Source organism: Coffea arabica, chromosome 2e (genome assembly GCF_036785885.1).
Source record: "Coffea arabica cultivar ET-39 chromosome 2e, Coffea Arabica ET-39 HiFi, whole genome shotgun sequence".
NCBI classification, from domain to species: Eukaryota; Viridiplantae; Streptophyta; class Magnoliopsida; order Gentianales; family Rubiaceae; genus Coffea; species Coffea arabica.
Window position 1 is genome coordinate 4,813,120 of NC_092313.1, and position 24,575 is coordinate 4,837,694.

At 38.0% G+C, this 24,575-nt stretch overlaps 3 protein-coding genes and 1 long non-coding RNA gene across 9 annotated transcripts; 2 read left to right on the forward strand and 2 right to left on the reverse strand.

Moving 5' to 3' along the window:
- Positions 1-3,032: 3,032 nt before the first annotated feature.
- Positions 3,033-3,696, reverse strand: LOC113729276 (uncharacterized). The gene is made up of 2 exons (XR_003458123.2): positions 3,397-3,696; positions 3,033-3,280 (listed from the first exon to the last, which is right to left on the reverse strand). It is a non-coding gene; the product is annotated as an uncharacterized lncRNA (long non-coding RNA).
- Positions 3,697-7,588: 3,892 nt separating this feature from the next.
- LOC113733443 (uncharacterized) lies at positions 7,589-11,920 on the reverse strand. Of its 5 annotated transcripts, none has more exons than XR_011840106.1 (5): positions 11,248-11,918; positions 9,930-10,488; positions 9,124-9,196; positions 8,252-8,525; positions 7,589-7,934 (listed from the first exon to the last, which is right to left on the reverse strand). XR_011840106.1 is itself a non-coding variant. In XM_072078312.1 (4 exons), the coding sequence occupies exons 1-4, from the start codon at positions 11,896-11,898 to the stop codon at positions 8,388-8,390; spliced, it is 885 nt and encodes a 294-aa protein (XP_071934413.1). In that variant the 5' UTR covers positions 11,899-11,920; the 3' UTR covers positions 8,135-8,387. The 5 variants fall into 5 exon arrangements, 2 of the variants coding, with proteins under 2 accessions (XP_071934413.1, XP_071934412.1); XR_011840104.1 differs by having other exon boundaries at positions 7,589-7,937; XR_011840105.1 differs by lacking the exon at positions 7,589-7,934 and adding an exon at positions 7,961-8,091.
- Positions 11,921-18,435: 6,515 nt separating this feature from the next.
- On the forward strand, positions 18,436-20,920 carry LOC113733494 (BTB/POZ domain-containing protein At3g56230-like). 2 transcript variants are annotated; one of them, XM_027259866.2, is made up of 3 exons: positions 18,436-18,753; positions 19,952-20,128; positions 20,260-20,920. In XM_027259866.2, exons 1-3 carry the CDS (start codon positions 18,574-18,576, stop codon positions 20,716-20,718), a joined length of 816 nt encoding a protein of 271 aa, XP_027115667.1. In that variant the 5' UTR covers positions 18,436-18,573; the 3' UTR covers positions 20,719-20,920. The 2 variants fall into 2 exon arrangements, with proteins under 2 accessions (XP_027115667.1, XP_027115669.1); XM_027259868.2 differs by lacking the exon at positions 18,436-18,753 and adding an exon at positions 18,764-19,184.
- An 864-nt stretch (positions 20,921-21,784) lies between these two features.
- Positions 21,785-22,812, forward strand: LOC113733444 (BTB/POZ domain-containing protein At3g56230-like). Its single transcript, XM_027259812.1, has 3 exons — positions 21,785-21,967; positions 22,057-22,233; positions 22,354-22,812. Exons 1-3 carry the CDS (start codon positions 21,785-21,787, stop codon positions 22,810-22,812), a joined length of 819 nt encoding a protein of 272 aa, XP_027115613.1.
- The last annotated feature ends 1,763 nt before the right edge of the window (positions 22,813-24,575 follow it).

A 24,575-nucleotide genomic window follows, 5' to 3' on the forward strand; every position in this document is an offset into this window, starting at 1 on the left:
CAGTTTTGACAAAGTCAAATGTCTCCAATCTGCTTCAAAATAGTTGACACAAGTCAATGACCAGGAAATACTTGGGAATTGGCCAGAAATCGAGGTTGATCCTGTCGAACCAGTTGCCCTTTCTTCTGCAGCCGACTTGAACCCGCGTGATCCGATCGTATGGGCTTGCTTGAGTGGGGAATTGGCAGAGCCATACGTATTTGCGAGCGAGGGTGACGACTTGTGAGAAGAAAAGATAACAAAACTGGGGATTCATCCATGAAGAGCTGCGACGTTCAAAAAGTTATTCATATGTCAAGATTAATAACAAAATGGTAGCAAACAAAAGTCTTTTCTATCATGATTAGTACCGAGAAAAAAAATAAAAAATTGAAAATAGTACATATTTTGTTAGTTGATTTTCAGGTTTGTAAGGAAATGTGAAGGAAAATTAGTGTCAGGATTTGCAGGCTGCTTTTGTTTTGTTTTGGAATTAAATGTTTTTTTAATTCACAAACAGGAGAATAAAGAAATTTATAGTTTCTAGAATCTAGAGACAAAGAATAAAGTAATAAAACTACGAAAAAAATTATGGCGCAAGTGAGTGTTAAGGGAAAATGGATGGTCCACTCACCCTCAAAATAAAGTAAAAAGGGAGAACCACAAGAATTTAAAACAAAATGGTTGCCTATTTAATTAGGCAGAGAAATTGGATAGGAAGCTTGGACATTGAATGCCATTCGAATAATTTTTGCCTTATCAAATATGTATAATGTTGATTTGGAGTTGGGATGACTTATTAAAAAGTACCTCACATAATAGAACTTATAATAAAAGTATGGAAGTACTTATTAAGTACTTAAGAATGTTGTTCAAATGCATACTTCCACAAGTGCTTATTAATTATATTTATCTCTTTATTAATTCATTGTATAAGATAAAATAATTAAATTTTATGTGGTATTTTTTAAAACGCAAAACTATTCTAAAACATACTAAAATTGAACTTTTGCTACAAGTGTTTTTAAAACCAAAAATCCTACTCTGAAGTTTATGGAATGATACTCACCAAACATGCCAAAGCTACTTTTATCAATCAAAAGTTTGTTTTTTAGTAAAAGTATTACACATCCAAACAGCTTCAAAGTATTTAAAGAAATGTTTGATTTACCTTATAACTAACTCTTGATGCGCTTCGCTTCCCGGTTCAGAATAGTGTTCAATACTTTGCCGAGTGCCGGAGCTAGTAATTATCAAGAAAAAGGAAAGGACACAAGGATGAATGCGTTCAATAAATTTCCCATGTCAAATAATCAACTATTTTGCAGAAGTTGTAATTAACCAATTAATCAGTTTCGAAACCCTTTTTTTTTTTTTTTTTGCCTAAAAGCAGTATACTTCTTCTTACTGCATCAAATGAGATTTGAACACATAACTTGACGCACGAGAGAGCTTTTCTATGCACGCCTAACTTAATTCACGAGAGAGTGCCCCCAGGGCATATGGCGCAGCGGTTGAAAGGTCGGTCTTGAATTGCTGGCTTCCTCACTGATCGGGGTTCGATTCGTGCCCGCTGCGCTACACATCCTGACTCGCCCGGGAAAGCTATATGGGGCTATCGTCTTCCCTCCGGTTTGGTGTGTCAGCTCGGGTCGGGGCATGTTCCGAGTTACTAAAAATAAAAAAAAATTTCATGAGAGAGCTTAGAGCTCTCTTGCTCTCTCTAACCACTAGAGCAAAGTCGAATGGTTGTGTTATTTTCGAACCACTAGAGCAAAGTCGAAACGGTTGCAGGTGCAACCGTTTGTGGCGGTTTGTGCATTTTCCAACAGTGCGTAACATTTTTTGCACGTCGCGTAACTTTCTTTACACACGGAGTAGCTTTAGAACAAATTTTTGTGGACCCCGCACATGGCGTGAAAATCGAGTTACATGCTGTAATCTGAGCCGCACAAATTTCTGAGGCCACATCGTGGCCGTGAACCTTCAGGAACCCATTTCCACGCAGGTATCCCAATTCCCAAACCTGGCCATTGTAATTATTGCTACTCTAGCTGATAATAGTGACATTTCACAATGACATGCATAAAGAAATTATAAAAGATCGTTAGTTTTTTTGTGGATGACAGAGGAGATTCTTATATAGACCATGATCGACTTTCTTAGATTCTTTAAAATGTTCAAGTCTTGATGCACGTTATGCAAGCATAAGATGATAAATGTCCCTCTTTAATTCATGCCTCCTTTTGACCATAATAAAACTAACCAATTGCCATTTTGCTTCCCTTTAAACTCTCTCTCTCTCTCTCTCAAAAGGATAGCCAACATTGGTGATCGGCAATTGACCAAAGGTTTCCCGAGTTAAGAAGCTACATTTGTAGAGGCGTAGTGGGGAATATGTCCAATGGGAGTGTCTTATATAGACCACAATGATATTGGCTCGGAAAGCTTCCCATCGGCCTTGTGGCCGAGATTAAGAGCAACCATATCCACGAAGGCCGGTTGCTTACCCACCTTCGCACATACAAAGGAACAGTGGGTGCATATGAAAAACAGGATATGGCTGTGGGTGTGGGCAAATTGTTATTCTCTTGCTAGCCTGCATCAATTGGTTGAAACAGGCACTGGGAAATTGAAGAATAAAGGATAGACATCTGGACCGAGGCACGGACCGCAGTACAGCGCCGCTTGACGCGATGTTAATGTCCAAAGTTGCCGCGGACAATGATTCGATTCAGGATAAGCATGACTAGCCCAAATGTACCCAACATTCTTTTCCAACGTTAGCCCCGTAAAAGTTTTTTCGTTTCAGCCTCCATGCATTTTTCGCAACCATAGACTTAGATGTAACGTGTTTGAAAAATATGTTCACGAAAATGTGCCTGATTAGTCTAGCGATTGTTGCAGACGTCTCAATGATTCATTGGGAGAAACCCGTTTCTTGTGAATATTCAACTTCCTATTTCTGTCGACCAAAAAAAAAAGGCTTGAGTTCTTCTTTTTTTGTATGGTGCAACTGCAAATTCTCGTTGAATTCTAATTCTATGAGAGAATCAAACAAGAGGAATCAACTTAAACTAGCAAAATTCACAAGCGATCGGTGACCATTTTTACCGAATATGGAATACCACATGTTTGTTTATGGAAAGAAAAAACAAACATGGTTGGTCGATTGTAACCGACCATTGCAGCGCAAATTTGACAAAAGATTCTAGATACGTTAAGCATCTGTCATGAATCAACTTATCAAGATATTCACCATCTCTGGATCCAACAAAGAAACCGAATGCTGCTGTCCAATCTGAAAGGAACTAACAATTTCAGTCATATGCATTGCAAAGAAAATGGGACACTCTGGAGCAAAAGAACAACTTTTGATTCTGTCAAGCGTGGGTGGATGAATAGCTGGATGCGCACCTTGAGATATTTGCTGCCGGTGAGAGAAAAACGGAGAGATTCTTTAAGATAGGAGGGTCACTGGAAACAGTGGCAGGGGTTTCTCTATGAGAGAAGACCGGTAACTTTTATTCGTCCTCCTCCTCCGGGCAATTGATAGGCACAGGAATTGTCTATTTGTCTTTCCCTTATCCCTTGTCTCCTCAACATTGGATGATCTAAAAGGTGCATGCATTTCCTTCCCTTATCCATATTCCAGGTGTAGTGGAATAGAAAAGGCTCAGCAATTGCCTTCCTTGTACCATGTTATCTGCAAGTTTTATGGAGGTCATTCAACAACTACCAGATATGTCTGGTAGATAGACTAACTAGTCATACCTAACCAGCTACATGATCAAATTCATTTGTTAAAGTTGACGTAAACTCCGCCACTAACATTTGTTAGTTTTTTTTTCTTTTTTGGAATAAGCGAGAGATTTTGAATCCGAAATCTACTATCATATATAATTCTTTCTACTTTAACACCCAATCCGGACCTTCCCCTGCTAACATTTGTTAGTTAGCACATTTATTAAGCCTAATTTTTTTAATAAAAACTTTTTTTTTTCACAAAATTTTCTTTCGTTATCCACCCCTTTAAACTTCCATTATATTCCAAAACCTCCATATATGATTCTTCATCAATTCAAGATTCCAAAAATTATCCCCATAAATGATTCTTCCTCAGTTCAACAATACTCTCCAACGAGAACAAATATACCAATTAATATTTACATTTTTTTTAACTTACAGCTTTCTTATTATCGTGCACATCTAATGGTGTGCATCACGTTCTCCATAAGCAGCATAGGAGTCGACCTAATACAGAATCACCATCCCTCTAGTCTCAAACAAGATAGGCAAAAAAAAAAAATATCAAAACAAACGCAGAACAAGAAATAATCTCTTTCTTTTAGGGTTTGTTTGTTTGGACTGAAAATCTTTTCCAGAAAATATTTTCTTCAATTTCTGGTGTTTGGCAGCAAAAGAGGTCAGGAAAATTTTTTCCCGTAGAAAATCTTTTACATAACTTGGTGTAAAATGACTTCCGGAATTAAGATACGGAAGTTAATTTCTGACAACTATCGTGACTTACTAGTCTCCTTGGTGCTTGGCTATTGTACAAAACCATCAAGTACTACATCACAGAGATCAAATCAAGAGCAACATCCCTGCACTTGCTTCTGCAAATTCCACAACTTTCCACCTCTTCGAGCTCCCCTCTTTCTTATGTTCCTCCCTACTATTCATTTTCACTTGCTCCACACAAACACATTTATGGATTATACAATTCTAGATCTAGATTGGGCTTTACATTGAGAAGCTTTGGAGAAGGAAAAAAAAAGTGAAGCCAATGGAGGCAGGAGGAATACTTTTAGAAGAAGAGTTAATACAATAAACATCAAGTTACAATTTCTAATTTCTTATAATGGTTCAATCAATAATTTAAACTTTTTATTACAATGACACTCAACTGGGCTTGGGAGATTGTGAGTTCTTGGTTCTGGTCTTTAATTTATTTTTTGGGACTTGAAAGGATTTGGATTGGGGATTGTTTGTGGTGGCTGATGAGGTGGGTAGAGGTAATGATAATTAGTAGTAGCAATTACCGAAAGAGAAATCCGAGGACAATATTATTGTTGGAGGATTTTAATTTTTTTGGAACATTTTCTTAAAATTGCACCAAACACCAGAAAATGAAGGGAAAATTAGATATTTTCCAGGAAAGCATTTTCATTGAAAATGTTTTCTTAAGGAAAATATTCTACATTGAAACAAACAAACCCTTACTGGGTTTCTTTTTCCATGACTTTCTATACCCCTTAGACAACCCCTCAATTGCAGTTTGGAACAAAGTTGTTAGAATATTTTTGGTAATGAAAATTTGAAGAAAAAGAAAAAGAAAATTGAGGCAAGTTCCAGAAAGAAAACGAGTGGAAAGAGAAAGTTCCAGACAAGGGATTCTATAGCGGAAGAAAAGAAGATGGAGATTCGCTTGACTGATGTTTTTGTCTGTAAGTTAACGGGAAGATGCATCTTACGTGGAATCAATAGGCCTAAAATATTATTTGGAGTTGGGAAATTTGCCAAAGTGGTCCCTAACATTTACCAAAAACACTTTTTTAGTCTTTTACATATAAAATCAGCCAGAATGGTCCTTCACATTTAAATTGTGAGCCAATGTGGTCCTATTGCTCGTTTTTGCTCATTTCTCCAGCTAAAAATAGCACACCCCTCTCACATGGTCATATTTTTAGGGGCAAAACCGGAAACACATTTCATTACCCGTTGAAAGTAAAAGGAATGGACAACCACCAAAATACACATTTCACCTTTGGCTCTCAAAGTTTCAAGAAACCCTAAATTGCATCCCCGAATTAACAAGCATTACTTGGAAATGTACTGCTGATGATGACGACGACAAACCTGTAAGGTGTGAATGAGAAATAATCGAAAATTTGGCCAGAAATTCGTGAAGAAAATAAAAAAGATGCAGAACGAATCGGGAAAATGGGACTTCACAATGGGTTTCTTGAAACTGTTGTTGGCTGTTGAATAAGTAGTGTGTATTTAGCTCGAATCTCATTTTTCAGCATTCCACTGCTGTTGGCGTTTGCTAAATTCTGATTTTTTTTCGAAGGATCTTTTAGTTTCATGCCCTTTTATATATATATATATATATCTAGCAGCAGAAGAGATGTCTGTGGTGGCTTCAGCTGCTGCTGCTGCTGTTGGGGCTGGGGCGGTCGACTTGTTTAGACTAAACAGGTTGCCTTCTTCCCCCTCTACCTCCTCCTGCTCTTGTCTTCTTCTCAAATGACTCCGAGCTTTTGCACCATTTCCATACCGATACCACTTCGCTTCTTATTCTACTTCTATTTTGCTTTCACAAGAAGTAGCAGCTGCTGCTTCCCATCTTCCACGCTCACATGCCGCCAATACCTCCTCCAGTGTGGTGGAAATTCTTGAACAGAGGGGCCTGCTGGAATCTCTCACCAGCGATAGTCTCAGGTCCATCTGCTCCTTCTTTGCCCCTAACCAACCACCTCTTCGAGTCTACTGTGGTTTCAACCCTACCGTCGACAGCCTCCACCTCGGCAATCTCCTTGGCATTATTGTTCTCTCTTGGTTCCTCCGCTGCGGTCACCGTGCTGTTGCCCTCATTGGGGGAGCCACCGGCCGCATAGGTGACCCTTCAGGCAAGAGTTCCGAAAGGCCTGAGCTTGACCTTGAAACCCTCCAGAAGAACATTTCTGGGATTTTCACCACCATTCGGGGATGCAATTTAGGGTTTCTTGAAACTTTGAGAGCCAAAGGTGAAATGTGTATTTTGGTGGTTGTCCATTCCTTTTACTTTCAACGGGTAATGAAATGTGTTTCCGGTTTTGCCCCTAAAAATATGACCATGTGAGAGGAGCATGCTATTTTTAGCCGGAGAAATGAACAAAAACGAGCAATAGGACCACATTGGCTCATAATTTAAATGTGAAGGACCATTCTGGCTGATTTTATATGTAAAGGACTAAAAAAGTGTTTTTGATAAATGTTAGGGACCAATTTGACAAATTTCCCTTTGGAGTTTTATTTTCTATGTATGAAGCATGAGACTTGTGTTAAAATTTTTTGTCATCATTTATTATTTCAATTTTACTCTCAAATAAGTAAGAATTTATTCTATTCAGTTTCAACATCTTCTCGTAACTCCTTTCATTTTAACTTCCAATAACCTCCTTCTAAAAAAAACTTTCAATAACTTTTTTTTTTTTTCAAATCAAACTTCTAATAACTTCTACCTTTGTCATAAAAAAAAAAACCTCGTCACCGAGAAAAACTTTTTCTGATTTGCACTCTCACAAGGTGTGCCTTTCCCACTAGTTGGTTGTCGAGCAAAAAGGTGCCATAATTACTTAATGACAGGCAAAGTGGAACTAATAAGTAGCTCCGGTTCCCTAATTCTTCGTTACACCATCTCACACGGTCACACCTACCAATTATTAGATTTCTGTCGTCGTCATGTTCAGAAAAATTAGATGGTGCTTGTTTGTCAGGAAAAGTGAAGGAAATTAATTAGATAGTGCTTGTTTGTCAATCCCAGTCCCAGGCCTACACCAACAGAGGTCCTTTTTTCGGGGTAGCTTAAAACGAAAAGGGCACAAGAAGCTCATAGTATCAGTTTAGCTGTTAACCTGCCATGATTATAAAAGATCAAGCAGGGAAATTAAGAAAGAGAGCGATCAAGCGAGTCAACTTATAAGAGAAAAAGAAACAATTTTTGTCACTATCTGGGCCGTGAGGCCTGCCGGTCTGGGACCAGGGGCCCTTAAAACGCCAAGTTTGAGTTGTCACGCCAGTCTCTGTCTCTTTCTCTTTCTCTTTCTCTGTTGGGCCGCTCCAATGCCCGCTCACAAATGCAGAATAAATAAAAAGTGGTCCATTTCTACTTTAGTACGAGTTGCCAGCTCTGGAATTTAAACGTAAACCGGCTCAGCAACACACCGTGCTTGTCTAGTGACGTTCGCCTTCTAAAAAAAAAAAAAAATGCTCAGCCAACTCGTTACGCCTTCTGAGGCAGTGCGTGGGTGCCTCTGAATGAATGCAATGGGCACAGGAGGGTCTCTGACTCTCAAAAGAACCTTCTACTCAGCAGTGCGCGGGTGTTTGTGGCGTAGAGGGTGCCTGTTAACGGCGTGCCAAGTATAAAAACATGCCAGTAAAATAGTTTACTGCAGAATCTAGCTGACTCGTTGATTGAAACATTCATTATACAGCGGGAGCATCTCTTTTGAGTTTACTACTATGATGACACCGATATACACCCAAGGTTAAGAAAAATCACCTGAGACTAATGTAATTCGCATGCAACTGGCCAAAGTTTCAAGAGCCTGTGCGATTCTATGTAAGTGTGACTATACAAACAACATCAGCGGACCGGGGTAGAGCTCTTATGTATCTGCTATCACTTTCCCCCCTCCTCATTCCAGATCATGGTCCGAAACTTCCTCAACTGGCAGTTCAAATGCATCAACCTCTTCAAAGTAAGCCTTCATCTTCTTAACAAATTCTGGTGATAAGGAACCTTCAGAAGCAGATTGCTTTCCGGGGCACTTTCTCTGCATGAACATCATTTTGTAGACAACATTACAGCAAGGCAGACACTTACAACAAAACTAAAAGTGGCATCAAAGAGTTCTGTATACAAATTTACAAATGACTTCCACTATATTCGACATTTCCCTTTCACCTTCCGTACAAAAGTTTCATCTTAGCATTTCCCAAGGCTGGGAAGGAGGAAGACTAACAGTTCTGTGTCCAAAATAAAAAGCCCCGTCCATTCAGACTAGCTAGAGTATTCTGGAAATAGATTTAGAACTATGAAGTTAAATGGTCTAATGCTTGGCATTTAAAAATGGGCCAATATAATACAGACGGTCAATGCAATTGACATCAGCAAAAATCAATATCACTCTGTCTACAGCAAAATTCCCCCATTCGTATGAAATGGATAAAGATTAGGAGCACCAGTCTGATATGTCAATTAACATCATACAGCATAGCATGAAGAAAATAGAAGAACGGGATAATGACTAAGGTCAAGGTCAGCAAAAATAGAAATTGACAGTTGAATCAGTAGATTAATTTTTTATTTGTAAGCGAGCCAATGAGGCTGGGGGAATTCAATCAAAATGATGATAGAATTGTCTAACAAACCTTTTTGTGCTTTCCTTGAAGACCTGTCCACGACTTTGATAGCATATCATCTCCCGCTTGATTTAATTCATTCCTATTAAGACAACCACCAATATGAGGGGTATCAGCCAAAGTAATAGACGTGGGCAGAGAACTTGAGACTGATCACCAATTCACTCCAGGCTTAAGTGATGGAGTTAACAATATAGGTGCATTGCAAGCTAATGTACAATTGAATTCAATACAGGCATCAGGCAGAAGATGTGGTTGTAATCATTCTCCAGAATCAAACCTGAACTATACATTAGAAAACTTTACGTTTTGTTGCAACTAGAAAAATCAAAGTCGCCAAAAAAAGCCACAAACTGTACTAAGTAATCCACGTGAAGCCTGAATACTGCAAATTACAAGAATTTCAATTTCCAACGCACTAATATCTCCTTACAGTCTTAGAAAGTAAAAATCAAAGCAATAACACAAGCATTAAACCCAAGCTGTGGGTCCTGCATAAGGGATCTTTAGTCAAGCATGAAATGACAAACTTTTCCACTTAAACAGATTGGTTCAAACAACATAAACAATTGTTGCAAAAGTTTGACAAAAGATAAACCACTGGTTTATGGGATTCAATAACAGCAGATATTCCTACCCTTTCTCAATGATCTCAGTCATCTGAAACTCCACAATTCTAAGGTACTTAACACTTTCAACAGCATATTGCACAAGTATTTCTCTAACTAGTAAAAGTACAAGTCTCTGTTAGGTCAAGTGTGAGTGGATGGACGCATGGATGAGTAATGTGTCAGCGCAAGAGAAGAGAGATATACCCAAATTTGCCAGATTTTAACAAGGGAGGACAACTCTGAACCATAGCATCTGCTAGTCTTTTCTCCCTTTGTTTCGTCAACTGTTCGCTGTTAATAAGCACAGCGGTAGACCTTCTTCTGTCCTCCATTTCTTCAAGAGTGCAATTGACAGGCACAGCAATTGCCTTCCCTTTGTCCCTCATCTTCTCTACAGGAGTGGAATTAGAAGGCACATAAAAATCCTTCCCCTTATCCCTTGTCTTCTCAACATTGGAAGGTCTAAAAGATGCAGATATTCCCTTCTCTTTATCCCTTGAATTCCCAGCAGGAATAGAATCAACGGGCACAGTAACCAATTTCCCTTGATCCTTTGATTTCTCAGCAGCAATGGAATCAAAAGGCATAGCAATTGCCTTCCCTTTATTCTTTGCCTTCTCAGCAGGGGTAGAACTTAAAGGAACAGACGCTGCTTTTTCCTCATTCTTCTTTTTCTCAAAGGGGGTCGAAGTTTTGGGTAATACATCGTGCTTCCTTTCTCCCCGCCTTCGACTATAGATTACAAGTTCACTGCCCTCATCACCTGCGGAAAAGTCAAAACAGTGCTACGCATATCAGGACAGAATATTGGCATAGGACGTCCGTTTTGGTTAAGACATGCCTTGAAACAGAAAACACATTGAGAAATGAACAAGAGGCAAGGTGAAAAGCATCTTAAGCGGTAGCTTGATACCAACTCTGTGCCATACAAGAGCTAAGAAGTCAAAAGTAGATATACTAGAGAACAAATACATTAGAAGAGTACCAGTACATAATATGAATAGTAATGACCAATTATAAGCACCAAAAACCTGGAAGTTAAGATCCACGATTTGATAACTAAAACAATTCTGTTGCTAGAAATTACATAACAGAAGATTGGTAACAAAATTCTGGTTCTGAAAACAAAATCATTCTCATCTTAATTACCTATATATATTTTTTTATTTGTTGAAAGCAGAACAATCAAATCAATGCCCATTAAAACTATAAGAAAACCAAGAACCTAATCAAAAGGCACAAGCACAATTGAATTTAAAAAAAAAAAAAAAAAAAAAACCAGTAGAAGGCATTCGAGGGGAAAAAAATGTCAGAAGGAGGATTTATCCATGCACAACCCATGGATTTGAATTGAAAATATGCGCATAATAATGCATTACAACTAGGTAATTACAGGCAGAAATTCAATAACTGATATATAATATCCAGTAACCATATATCAAACCCAGGATATTGGAATTTAATTAAGATTAACCAGAAACGAAAGATACAAGTAAACATCCATAAATGCGCGTTTACATACTAGGATTTGTGGAAGAACGAGGGGGAAGCTGATGACGAACAGGAGTAGGGTTTTGAGGTTTAGTCTTAGGATCATTGCCGAAGTTGGATGAGCCGACGCTGGTTCCAGACCTAGTGTCGGACTTGGGATTGTCGTTGTGTTTGTGGGAACCCGAAATTAGGGGTTTTTGAGAAATAGGGAAAATAGAAGTCTGGGATTTGAGCAAGAGAGAATGGGTTTCGGAATTGGAAACAGAATTAGAAGAAACCAGCTTGCGAAGAGTATCAGTAGGGATGAGATTGAAATTACTAAGGTCCGATAATGGCTTCCTCACAGTAGCATTACTATTGGCGCTGCAACTGATTTCGTTGTTGTTGACGGATTTACTGCTCCTGCTAGCAGCAGCAGAAGGGATTTTGGTTGTGTGGCGTTTAATCCTCTGCATTTCTTCCCATTCGACAATTAGCTACCCAAAATGGTGCGGCTTCACTAAATATACTGCATCTGAGTCGGTTAGTTAGTATGGCAATTGGCGGGAAAAACTGGTAAATTTCAACCTGATTTTAGAAGAAGAAAACGTTCACAAGAAGTTTGTCCAATGCCCACGAGAGAGAAAGCTGTAGCCTGTAGGAGCAGTAGCCTCGAAGCGTTTTCTTCTGCTTTCTTCGACATTTGGGTTGCAATTTTTCGTAAAAAAAAAAAAATTATGTTTTTCATCAAATATATTTTTGAATTATTTTTTTATTTTATATGTATCAAATCGTTACAATATATTTTTCAACAAAAATTTCTAAAAATAACAATTCAGAAAACCCATCACTATTCCTTTGTGTTATAGGTTTTTCTTTTCATAAATCTGCAGTAAATTGTTAAAAGGACAAAGTTTCCTTAGCTTTTTAACTAAAACCTCTACATAATCTATTGGTTTGCAAGAGAGGGACTAGAGAGCACTCACGGCACAGTGCCCACCCTTTAATTGTCTTTTTAATTTACAAGGTGCTGGTTTTAAATTCTCAACCTATAATCCAGTTTGAAGATGTAAGTTGACTTTTTGGAAAGTTGATTAATTGGTTAAGGAGGTATTACAGTTTGTTAGGGAACCAAAAAAAAAATGAAGATACATATGTTTTAAAAAAAACATAATTAGAACTAGATATTAAAGGAAGAGAGTGTAAAAAACTAGTTTGACATATAAAAATTGAACGAGATTTCAAAGGACGGATAATTAATCAGTCAATTATCATTTTGTCCTAGTGAAATTCTTACAGAATCCCTCACATTTGTAAAGGTTTGATCCTCAATCTCAAAAACCATCATAGGTTTTAGCTAATTAGAACTACTATTAATCTTTGGCAAACCATCATGATCATGCCTCAAGGAATTGAATATATATATATATATATATATATATATATATATTGGTCAAAGGTCAACTTCAAGGAATTGAGAATATTTTGATGTTCCAATATTTGTCGTTGGGAACGAGGATGACACTGGTGTTCTCTTTTTTCCTTTTCTGCTGGCCGAAGGGAATCAACTATCCAGTGAACCGGCCCCTCATGGTGAAATCGCTATCTTGGATGGAATGGCAGTTTAGTAGGCCGCAGCATGCCCAATGGGCTTTTTTTTTCTGCATATCCCAATGGGCTTTTAAAAAACCGCAATCTTGTTCCCCCTTGCTGTTGCTGGTAGAACTTGAGCAGTGATACAATTGATAAGTACCTAACTATCCAAGACCATGACAAACTCACGTTAATTTGACCTCCTTCATGCAATTGGAAAAATTGGTCTAAACCCAAGTCAAACTGGCAGCAAATGAGTTAGGTAATTTTGATTCTGACTATTAAGCTTTTTCTTTTTGCCTTTTTCTTTCGTGAGATTGGGAGTCTGTCTAGGACCAAAAGAGAAAGAAAATTATTATTCAAGCAAAGGTAAACTTATCGCTGAGCTTATCTAGAAAAAAATAATTTTTATTTTTAATCATGGAAAACATTACTAACGTCTGATAATTGAATGACATGAGCAGAAATGAGGATTATCATTATTGTTTTCTTGTTGGCTACAAAAAAATTTGTGACGGTCTACCACTTAAGTTACTTAATTCATTTTGCTTAGGGAAGATTCCTTTTGAAGATTTAGTACTAAATAGACCTACTCAAAGAGCTAAAAGCTTGTTTTGATCGCTACTTAAAAAAACTTTTTTTTTGCAAATATTTTCTTGGCACATTGTTTAATTCATTTTTTTTATTTTTAATGGATTACTATTTTCTGAAGTTTCTGTAAAAAAAATATACTGTAATAATTTGATATGTGTAAGTTAAAAAAATAATTGAAAAATATGCTCACAAAAAAACGAAAAACTTTTTTAGAGGAGAATGACAATAAAAACAAAACTTTACTTCTCTCACATACATTACATTATTTCTGTCACTTAATTTTGCCTGCGTACCATACTGTGTGATGATATTTTTCTTCCAACTCCTAAAAACACTTGAAACTGCAACCAAAATAGAACCTAAAATTTTTTTCTTAACTAAAACCAGCGGTTTGCGCACTAATGTCGGCAGGTTTTCTTTTGTTAAACGGTTGAACCAGTGTTTTACACGTTAAATTGTCACGTGATCTCGGGGCATGTTTACCGAGTTATGATAAAAAAATATGCGCACTTTTATATTTTCAATAGAGAAAAACTATGAATCCTAACGCAAAATAAACAGTAAAATAATTGTACGAAAAATTTGGAAGTTGGATAAAGTTAAATAACAAGGTTCAAGCAACACCCCATGTCTGCGTTCGGGGTTTTACAGGTTCATCTGGCTTGTTCCTTTTTCTCTGCCAAAAAAAGAATTTGGTTATACTAACTGATGTACCAAATTATCCCGTCCTTTAACAGGATTGTAATAATATTTCTAGGATTGCATATGAATCTAATCGTTTGCGAGCAGTTTGAATCAAGTTCAAACTATTCAAATCAAATTCAAGTTGAAAAATACTCAACTCGTTAACTTGTGAGTCAACTCGATTATATATATATATATACTTATTTATTTACAATAGTGAAATTACATATATATCCAATTTTTTTAAAGAAAAGTTACTATTTTATTCACTTTGTAATCATTTTTAAAAAATAAAATAATAATTTTTTTTTTAAACTCGAGCTCAAACTCGACTTTTGTATTGAGAGCTTGCTGAGTTCGAGATTAGTAAAATTTAGTAAGAATTAGATTCTATTAGATCAAAGTTTGACTCGACTCAGCTCGTTTGTGCGTCTTAAATCTTGATCCAAAAAGGGAAAGGGAGAAGGAAAACCACCCAAATGTAAAATGCTATACACTAGATTAAAATGCAAAATTGTAAGGAAGTGCAGAAGAAAAGGCGATGAAAAACTTGTCCAAACTTCACCGCAACTAATAGTTTCAAGCAGACAAGTAACCAGACATTCGATGCAAAGCAACAGTTGGGTCATCTGGGAAGTTCTCAAAAAGTCGGATGGGGGCCGTTGGATGAGATTTAAAAACTGAGGGCTCAAATAGCCAGGGAACAAATTAAATGATTGTACTCCGGAAATAATGACAGAGCATAAAAAACCAGGGCAAGTGTAGCCAGTGGTTTCATCGAACTCCACCGCTAGGCGCTAACAACTCAAGAACATTTGTCCTCGCGGTCCAAGAAAAGAGAGATCAAAACCAAGGGCTGCCCTGACTATCATCACCGGATTCACCACCCCCCCACCAAACTAAAAGGGCACCTCTCCCAATATCCACCGCCTGTAATACTACTAATTCTGGTCTATAAATATTCAACCCTTTCCATATCTTTTCTTCCATCTAGAGTAGGTGAACTTGATAGTCTCTCGCTCAGATAGAGCAGGAGGGCACCAGAAACCATTTTATTTTGACAACTACCTAGCAATATGGAGGCTGTCCGATCTTGGGTTGCTGAACACAAACTCACCAGCATTGGTCAGTTTTCTGTATCAAAACTCAACCCCTTTCCGTCGATTGTATTATCCTTAATGGTTCTGAATGGTGATCAAGAAACTGGAAACAAATTAGACCCGCTTCTAAGTTGTGTATTTTCTGCAGGAACGCTGTGGGCATCGGCAATGGGTGCTTCACTGGCTTATTCACGTGCTAGATCGACTCCATTCAAGCCCAGCGTTAGGCTCATTCATGCTAGGTACTAATAATTCTCTTCTTCTTCTTCTAGATAATTTAACTCTTTAATGGCTTATTTGAGCATTACCTCGCCATATGGAGGCTGTCCGATCTTGGGAACTCACCATTATTTGACTGATTGGACTTATTTGCACGATTATTTGATAGGATGCATGCTCAAGCCTTAACCCTGGCAGTGCTGTCGGGTGCAGCGATGTACCATTACTACGAGAAGCAAGCTGAAAATTCATCCGTGCCCAAATAGAAGCAGCTCCCACAAACTATCTGGACCAAAAGCAAGAAAAAAAAAATGGGGATATATCCATTGGACTAGTTACTCAAATTATTAGTACTCTGCTTTGTAAATATTTGTCTGAGACGTTGTCGACAGGGCTCCGGTGTTGTATAAGTTAATCGGTGAACTAAAGATTTTCAATGTTCTACCATTAAAGATGTTTGCATCTATCAGGTGAATTTTGTCTACGCATGTGCGATTTGCCTGTTAAAAGATGTTGCCCAGTCCACAAGCTTCTTGTGGGTGGAGTTTTGATTATTACTGCCAAATATAACAGCGGGGCGTCAGCGGCAGTTCACTGGGTGTGGGCTACTGGGCCTTGTCCAGCCCATTAAGGAGATAATGTGTCGGTCGTTTTCGTAATGGAAGCATTGGTCTGGGACAAAATGTTTTAGCAATGGATTGATGCTCATGTGCTAGTCCAGTAACCACTATCGCGCGTATTTAACTACTATGGGCTGAAAAAATTAACGCTTGAACGTTGAAGCACTTAATTTTTAGCTTGTGCATTCAAGCTTCAACAACAAAAATCAAGCAAATATTTTTATATGGTTAGAAAAATTTTTTTTTTTTTTGGACACAAGGGTGTCCGGGTCAATTCTTACGGGGCCTGACTAATCCTCTGCGGCCCGGGAGAGGAGGTCCCACTCCACTCCGGACACGGTAACTCCAGGCAGACTCGAACCTTGGTTGCCCAAGGCCAGACATTATATGGTTAGAATTCATAATAAAACAAGTGCAGCTTCCACCAAGGGCTCTTTTACTACACTAATATAGTAACTAATTTTACAATTTTTACGTTTCTTCTTCTAATTTTTCTTCCTTCAATTTTACTTTTTGTGGTCTAGGTTCATAACCAAACTTTATTACTTGTTGATTTTTACCGATTATGGGCAACATTTGCCTGTTTTACCATTTGAATTGCAAAGTCATACTTCTTTTGATTACCCTTATTGCATAATGTTAAAAAAATAAAAGCATCATTTTACTGGGGGAAGGTGTTGGGGGGGGGGGGGAGGTTAATTTTATTCAGTTGGCAATATATATATATGATCATCATAAACCTGAAAAAACAAAAAAGAAATTAGTGTACTTGATCCTGCAAAATGAGAAAAGACCTTGGAAAAGGTTTCATGGTATCATTGTAAAATACGTTTAAAAATTAGGAGTTCGCCTCATAGTTACGCTTATGAATTGGATTGGATAGGAGGTCATTGACATTGAAATATAGCGGACAAAAACAGCATAACATAACTTGAAAAAACTCACTAGGGAAGTTAAGTCATCATTTCATATCGAAAATCTGAAGATAAATCTTTGCAATGAATACCAACCCGGGGATACCAGTGTGATTAAGACTTTCAGTATATGGTATAAGTTAACAGATGGTAGAAAGTGTCCTTTACCGAAATTCCAGGATTGTGGATGAAGTTAAAACATTTGCAGTCAGCAGGCCAAAAGAAAATTAAGGGATGAGATAAATTAAGACTTAAAGAAATGAAAGAAAATTTTCCAAGCCCAAAAGCAACCAAGCAATCACAAAAGCATGGTTTCTTTTTTTTTAAAAAAAAAAAAAAAAAAATTTAGCAAGGGATGGATGGATTTTAAAAAAGGGGAAGGGGATAGAGGGATTAGAACCCAGAATCTCTATTTTCTTAAATCAGAGACAACGAAATAATAGAAACTTCTCCATAATCACTGCCTGTAAGCAATTACGATAAATGTGAATCAATTTTTTTTTTTTCTCTTTCTCTTTTCCTTTTGGGTAAATTAACTAAACTTCTAAACCAAAAAGAATTAGTCACACTAACAAATGTGGAAAATAATAATTATAATATGAAGGTTTCGGTGTCCTGATCAATGATCACTGCATAAGTGTTCGGACAGGTTGGACAAAAGAAAGACCAATGTCTTCGTGGTTGGTCTCAAGTTCCTAATATTGAATTGAGATAGCCATTGGGTAGTCTCTGCTACTGGGAGTTAGGAGTAAGAAGACGTGCATGCCTTACCACATTTTTGCTGTCGTAAGGTTGGAAAGTCCCTTTCCACTTCCTAACTTTATTCGGCCCCTAACGAGTAATGACCCAGTCGTTTAATATTAATACTCAATGATTTTTTTTAATTAAAAATTATACTGCCACAAACAAATAGAGGCCATCACTTAACAATATTTTGCTTTCTAACCTCGACCTTTTTCACTTACCCTATTGGATTGTTTCCTGCAAATCGAAGGCAATGCATGAATTTGATGATATTGATATGTTACCTGAATACATCGCCAGAGCTACTACTTGTATAATGTGTACCCTCTAATTTGGAGTACATTCGAAAGGTGTTAAACCTACCAACCAGGGGAATTAAAGGATGAAGCAAAACCAAATTCAGAAAAAATTTTCACGCAGCACTTTTTTTGTCGTGCGATGTGTGTGAGATAAAATGATAATAAAGAAATACGTTAAAGAGAATTTTCAATTTTTTTTCTAATTAAAGTCCCAATGCCTTTACTCCTTATGTAATTATTAGGAAAAAAAAAATCCTCAACACAAGCTCTTTTGGAGAATATTGTTGTGTACCCTATGCAGAACCAAGTATCCACTCATGTTGTTCCTTATTTCTTACTAAATTAATCATTGATTGTATATTTATTATCAAGACCATCATCAAGTGCCTACAAGGAAAGTAATTAAGGCTGCTTCCGCTCTATATCTCTTTAGCTGGGAGTAAAGTCTAAGAACTTAAATAAACAGGCCACCAAAGTGAAGGTAAAGTTGAGTTGCAAACAAGAAAGGCCCTCCTTTAAATTCTTCATATCTTCCTCTCTGCCTTGGTGGTATACTGGTATCCCATCTACAAGTTGTTAGTAATTTGTATGCAACGGCCAAGAGACAGAAGATGGATTGTTCAATCTGCAGCGCGATGCCATTCATTTTAAGGCCTCCAAGAAATACAATATGTGGAGCCTGCTATGAGGGAGCTAAAAGCATAATCACCTTAACCAACAAACTTGATAATGACAAGGGATTATTGGATAAACAACCCAACAACCCTGTTTCTTCGTATAATTCTGCAAAGGTACGTTCTTTAATTCTCAGCCTGTTTATTCTTCTTCTTCTGGAATATGACATGGTTGATCAACCACCTGGCTGAATAAGGGCTCAAGTCAGTTGCAGGATAGAATGGGGCATACAATTATATACCTTGCAAACGTCATCCATATGAATGAAAAACTACTAGCATAAAGCTTAAGCTCGTTTGTATGTGCCCAGTTGATCATTTTTGTAGTGAAAAGTCCGGGAATGAGGATAACCAATTGTCGGTCCAGCAATAATGTCAAGGAAAGCCAAATTAATGGAGAACTGGGGATGTAGTTCTTGCGAAGAATCAACATTGACATTCATAAAACGTAGTCTACTAGAAGACTCTTCCATGATAATTGATCACTGGGCTCTCGTGATTTATGATCACGCAGGACCTGATGGTCCAATTCTAGCAGACTAGACCAGGTACCCTATATATTTATATAGTTCGTTTTACCTTCTTTTCTTTAGATTGAGGTGTTTTCTTGGCTATTGTTCTTTTCTTCGGGGTGGGCGGCGGATGGAGGGCAAGGCTTAAATTGCTAGTGTGCTAAGTTCGGACCCTACATCAACTATGCCCCTTTGATGGGCCAAAGTTCACGCCAGGGTAGGCGCAAAACTACGGAAAACAGAGTCCTGCTGCAGTGGCTGTGGCATTATTAATGATCCTAAGGAATATTTGTAGGGTGACTAGAAACTAGCTTCCACGATTCGGGCTTTTACTAGAGTACGAAGCAAAGCAGAATGTTCTTCTGAAACAGTTTACTTTCTCCATCCTTCCTTGATGATGAAAAGCAAAAGTATATGTAATAACAATTCGTCAAGTCACAACTCTGTAAATCGTTCCTCTGCATGTGCCAAAATTGTCGTAACGATCGTGCATGTCAAATATGTGCTATAGGGGAAAGAAATTTATGTATCGAAATGACATTTGAGTACTTGTCTCAGGTAGATATAGACAGCCTTTCATCATTCAGAAATTTGAAGAAGTAGAGACTTGGGGGCTCTTAGAGATGGATATTTCGTATTCAATTGGATGAATCAAACAATCTACTTAGTTTTGCAAGCCTAGAACAGTTGATAATTTTCATCGATCTGTTGGTGATTATTCTCATGAGTTCAGAGAATGGTAGGTTTGTCAACAAGAAATTTTGATGTCCAAATGCTCAAAGAGTGTAGTTTTGCCTCTCCAGGGACTCGCAAATGCGTTGAAATGGGTGAAGGAAATGAAGGAGGCCGAAGAGGAACTAAATGAAAAACTAAACTTTCTGAGTGGATTTGTTACTGCATTTAGGCATCAGATGCACCCTGATATTCTCATCAAGCCTGGAAATGATGGACCCTCTTTGCCAGCACATAGAGCTCTTCTGGTGACGCTTTTTTTTTAAAAAAAATTTATTTTTTCCTTTCCTTTTACCATTAAAGCAAACTAATCACAGCATCGTAGCAATAAAGCGTTGTGGTGGCAATTATAACTTCATCTCTTCATCACATTATGCAGGCAGCAAGGTCTGATATATTCAAAAATATGCTAGATTCAGATGGATGCAAAGCTCCTCCAAGCGACACCATAACATTTCCAGAATTGAATCATGAGGAGCTTGAATCGCTATTGGAGTTCCTCTACGGAGGAGACTTGCCTAAAGAAAAGGCGGACAAACATGTTTACTCACTATCAATGGCTGCAGATAAATATGAGATCCCATTTCTGCAGAAGTTTTGTGAGCATCGAATGCTCGGATCTTTAAGCTCATCAAATGTTCTTGATGTTTTAGAAATAGCTGACACTTGCTCCAATCCTAGTTTGAAGGAGACTGCCCTCAACTTCATTGTAAAGAATATGGAGGATGTAGTCTTTTCAGATAGGTTTGACGCATTTGCACTTAAAAATCCTCATTTAACTGTACAGATAACGAGGGCATCCTTCATGGAGATTAGAAACAGAAGGACTGCAATTTGAAGGAGTAAAAGAATACATGTTTCATGTACAAAGAGCTGGATCTTCCCCGACTGATATATGAATCCTCATTGTCATTTTTGCAGCCAAGATGATCACTCTAGTTTTTGTCGAATGAAAACTCATTCAGAATGGATATATTGTCACAATTGCTTTGTATATCAGTTCAATTACTTTGCATATTAAGAAATTCGTATTTTTCCAATATTCTTTCATTTCTCCATAGTGAACATGTTCTCATGTACTATTCATCAATTTTCTCTATTATTATTCATTTTACTTTTGTAACCAATCTAATTAAATGAATTTCTTTTATCTCTTTCCTATGAAGAAATTAAGATTTTCATAGCAAGACAATGCTCCATTTTGTCTAATATCGACAACTATAGTCTTATAACATGGAACCTCATTTCCAACAAACAAAAATTTTAGAAAAACACTTAAAGGTCGTACATTTGTTTGGAAAAAGGTTGACGGTTGTATATTCATTTACATTTGTTTGGAAAAAAGGTATTATTCATTTACACTTAAAGGTCTATAAAGTTTTGGAAAAAATAAATTTGGATCCTCAATATTTGACGGTTGTATTATTTTAATTCCTAGAGTTTCGAAAAAAACAAATTTGATCCTCAATATTTCTTATTTGAAGCAAAACGGAATCTAGTCACTTTAAGTCACACGTTAGATCACACCGTTGCAAACTTCAGTCCTGATGCTGCAATGTCTTGCTTGTGTTGTAAGTGCATCTTTAGATACGAGGAAGACATGGTTATCCTTGAGTTTCTCGCCGATGACTTCGATGAAACAACATAGCTCCGCATGGATGATCTGTCCTGGCAAAATATTTTCTGCTTACTTGGCTCCCTAATTTCCTCCAAATTCAACACATGGAGATAACTTCATCCACATTTCTGAAATTTCAGCGACGACATTTCTACCAGGATGGAGCATTAATTATGTGATTCTAGCTATACAGGTCACAGTGTAACCAAGAAGCAAACTTCATCTACTTCGTCTTCATTCCTTGAGTCAAGAAATTGTTTCTGTATTTAAAATCTGAGATCAGAACATGGATTGCCCTGTCTGTAACTGCATGTCGAGTCCGATTCTCGTAAGACCTCTCAAGTACACAATATGTGGATCTTGCTTTGAAGGAGCCAGAAGCGTAATGGCCTTGATGAACAAGCTGGACCATAATGCGGGTGCCAATAAGTCAGCTGCCAACAAAGTCCCTCTCCCAAATCCATCGAAGGCAAGCTCTTATCGTATTCAGCAAATTCAAATAATATCCGTAACAGAAAATATATTCATGTTCGCTTTTCTGTTGGCTTCTTTCACCAGGGATTTGCAAATGCTCTGAGATGGGTGAAGGAAATGAAGGAAACAGAAGATGAATTGAGAGATAGACTATCCTATCTTGCTGGATTTGTTTCTGCCTTTAAAGACCAAATTCACACTGATATTCAGGTTAAGCCTGGCGGTGGTGGTCCTTGTATACCAGCACACAGAGCATTACTGGTGATTCTCAATCTCTTTCATTTCCTTTAAGAATATTTTACTGATCAAAGAAGCAGAGAGTGTAGTTTCTACAATCTGGCAATGAGATATTTGATCAACTATGCTGTTTGCGTGGGGCAGGCTGCAAGATCAACAATCTTCAGAAACATGCTGGATTTTGATGGATGCATGGCTCCGTCGCAGGACATTGTGAAGCTCCCCGAATTGAACTATGAGGAGCTAGAGGCATTTCTGGAGTTTCTGTACAGCGGAAACTTGCCAAGAGAAAAGATAGAACAGCATGTCTACTCGCTGTCAGTGGCTGCAGACAAGTATGAAGTTCCATTCTTGCAGAAGTTTTGCGAACAACATATGCTTAGAACTCTGAACTCGTCCAATGCACTCGATGTGCTAGAGATCTCGGACACTTGCTCTAGTCAGAGTTTGAAGGAGGCTACCTTGAGATTCATCGTTCAAAGCATGGAGGACATAGTTTTCTCATCTAAATTTGATGCTTTTGCTCTCAAGAACCCACATTTAAGTGTACAGATCACAAGGACATCATGTATAGATTCCAAAACTAGAAGAAACGGGATCTGAGTGAGAAGGAAACAGGAATGATTGAGTCTTGTGCATGGCCCTTTTTTTATATTAAAAAAAAAAAAAAATTTCGCATCCATCTGGTGTTTTTAATTTTCAGAAGTCATCAGGAATGGTTTATAGATATACATACCAACAGAGCGACTGGATAATTAAAATAAAAATGTGCAAATACTCATCTATAAATTAAGAAGGTTCCACTCCGAATCGTTTTAATCTTCAGGTCATGACTTTTGAATTGATAGATGAATTTTCCCAAACTGAAAGATAAGTTGGCATAGGTTACCTGACACAGAGGATGGGAGAGTGAAGACTCCAAGAACTGAGGAGGTGGTTGTTCAGAGGGTGAGTGATCTTATAAATAATGGCAAGTGGGATAGGGAACTGATTGCACAGGTTTTTGATGAGAAGGAAGGGAAGGAGATACTGAGAATACCTTTAAGTGTATGTAGTATGAAAGATAGGTTATACTGGAGCAAGTCAAATACGGGGGAATATACAGTTAAGTCAGGTTATAAACTGGCTAAATGCATTAAAAAGAGGAGGGCTCCTGTTGGGAGGAATATTGAATCTAGCAGTAACAGGAGATGCTCAGATCAGAGTTGGAGCTTTCTTTGGGGGTTGAATATAAAACAGAAGCTGAAACACTTCCTTTGGAAGTGTCTACAAGATATCCTGCCAGTGAACGCAACTGTAAAGGCAAGGTGCTCAAAGGGGGATCATATGTGCAGATGTTGTGGGGAACATACAGAGACTTTAGAGCACTTGCTGTTTTTTTGTGACCATGCAAAGGCCATCTGGGAAGTGGCGCCAGTTAGTTGGGAGGGGCTGGAGACATATAGGTATAAATTCTGGCATTGGTGGGAGGAGCTGAAGGATGCAGTGAAGGGGAAGATGGGACAGGAGCGTATTGGTGTGACTGTGAACTTGTTATGGCAGATATGGAAGTCAAGGAATGCGAGACAGTTTGAAGCAAAAGCCAGGGATCCCATGGGAGTGGTCCAAAAAGCTATTGGGGAATGGAGAGAGTTCCAGGAGGTGCAGATGGAGGAAAAAGATTTAGTCAGAGTTAGAGGGGAGGGGAAGGTGGAACCAGGTGCATGGCAGGAACCAGGTGAGGCATGGGTGAAAATAAATTCTGATGCAGCAGTTCAACAAGACAAGGAGAAAGCAGGATGGGGGTTGGTGGCAAGGGACTGGCAGAAGGAAGTAGTGGGAGCTTGGGCAGTGCCGGGCTCAAGTTGTTCAACCCCAAAGATGGAGGAAGCATTAGCATTAAGAGCAGCAATGCTGGTGGCCAAACAACAAGGGTGGAGGAGGGTGGAGTTCGAATCTGATTGTAAGTATGTTATTGATAGGATAAATAGTGAAGAAGATGATGTAGAGATTGCAACTGTGCTTTCAGATATTAAAAGGCTGAAGCTCAGTTTTTATGAATGTTGCTTTTCCTTCACTAGAAGGGAGAGCAACTCTGTTAGTCACCATATAGCAAAGTTTGCTATAAATTTGGAAAAAACAGCTGAATGGAAGTTTGACTTCCCAGCGTGGTTGCTTGATTTGGTTCAGGCAGATTGTAGGAGCAGTTGCTCCAAAGATTGTACTCTGGTTTAGTTTAATGAATGATGAGTTGCCATTTTGATAAAAAAAAAAAAAAAAAAAAAAGATAAGTTGGCATAAGAAAATGACAAAAAGTTTCATAAGAAATGAGAAATAAACAGTTCTTGTACCCCTATACTGATCTAAAAAAGCCCTTTTGTTATTTT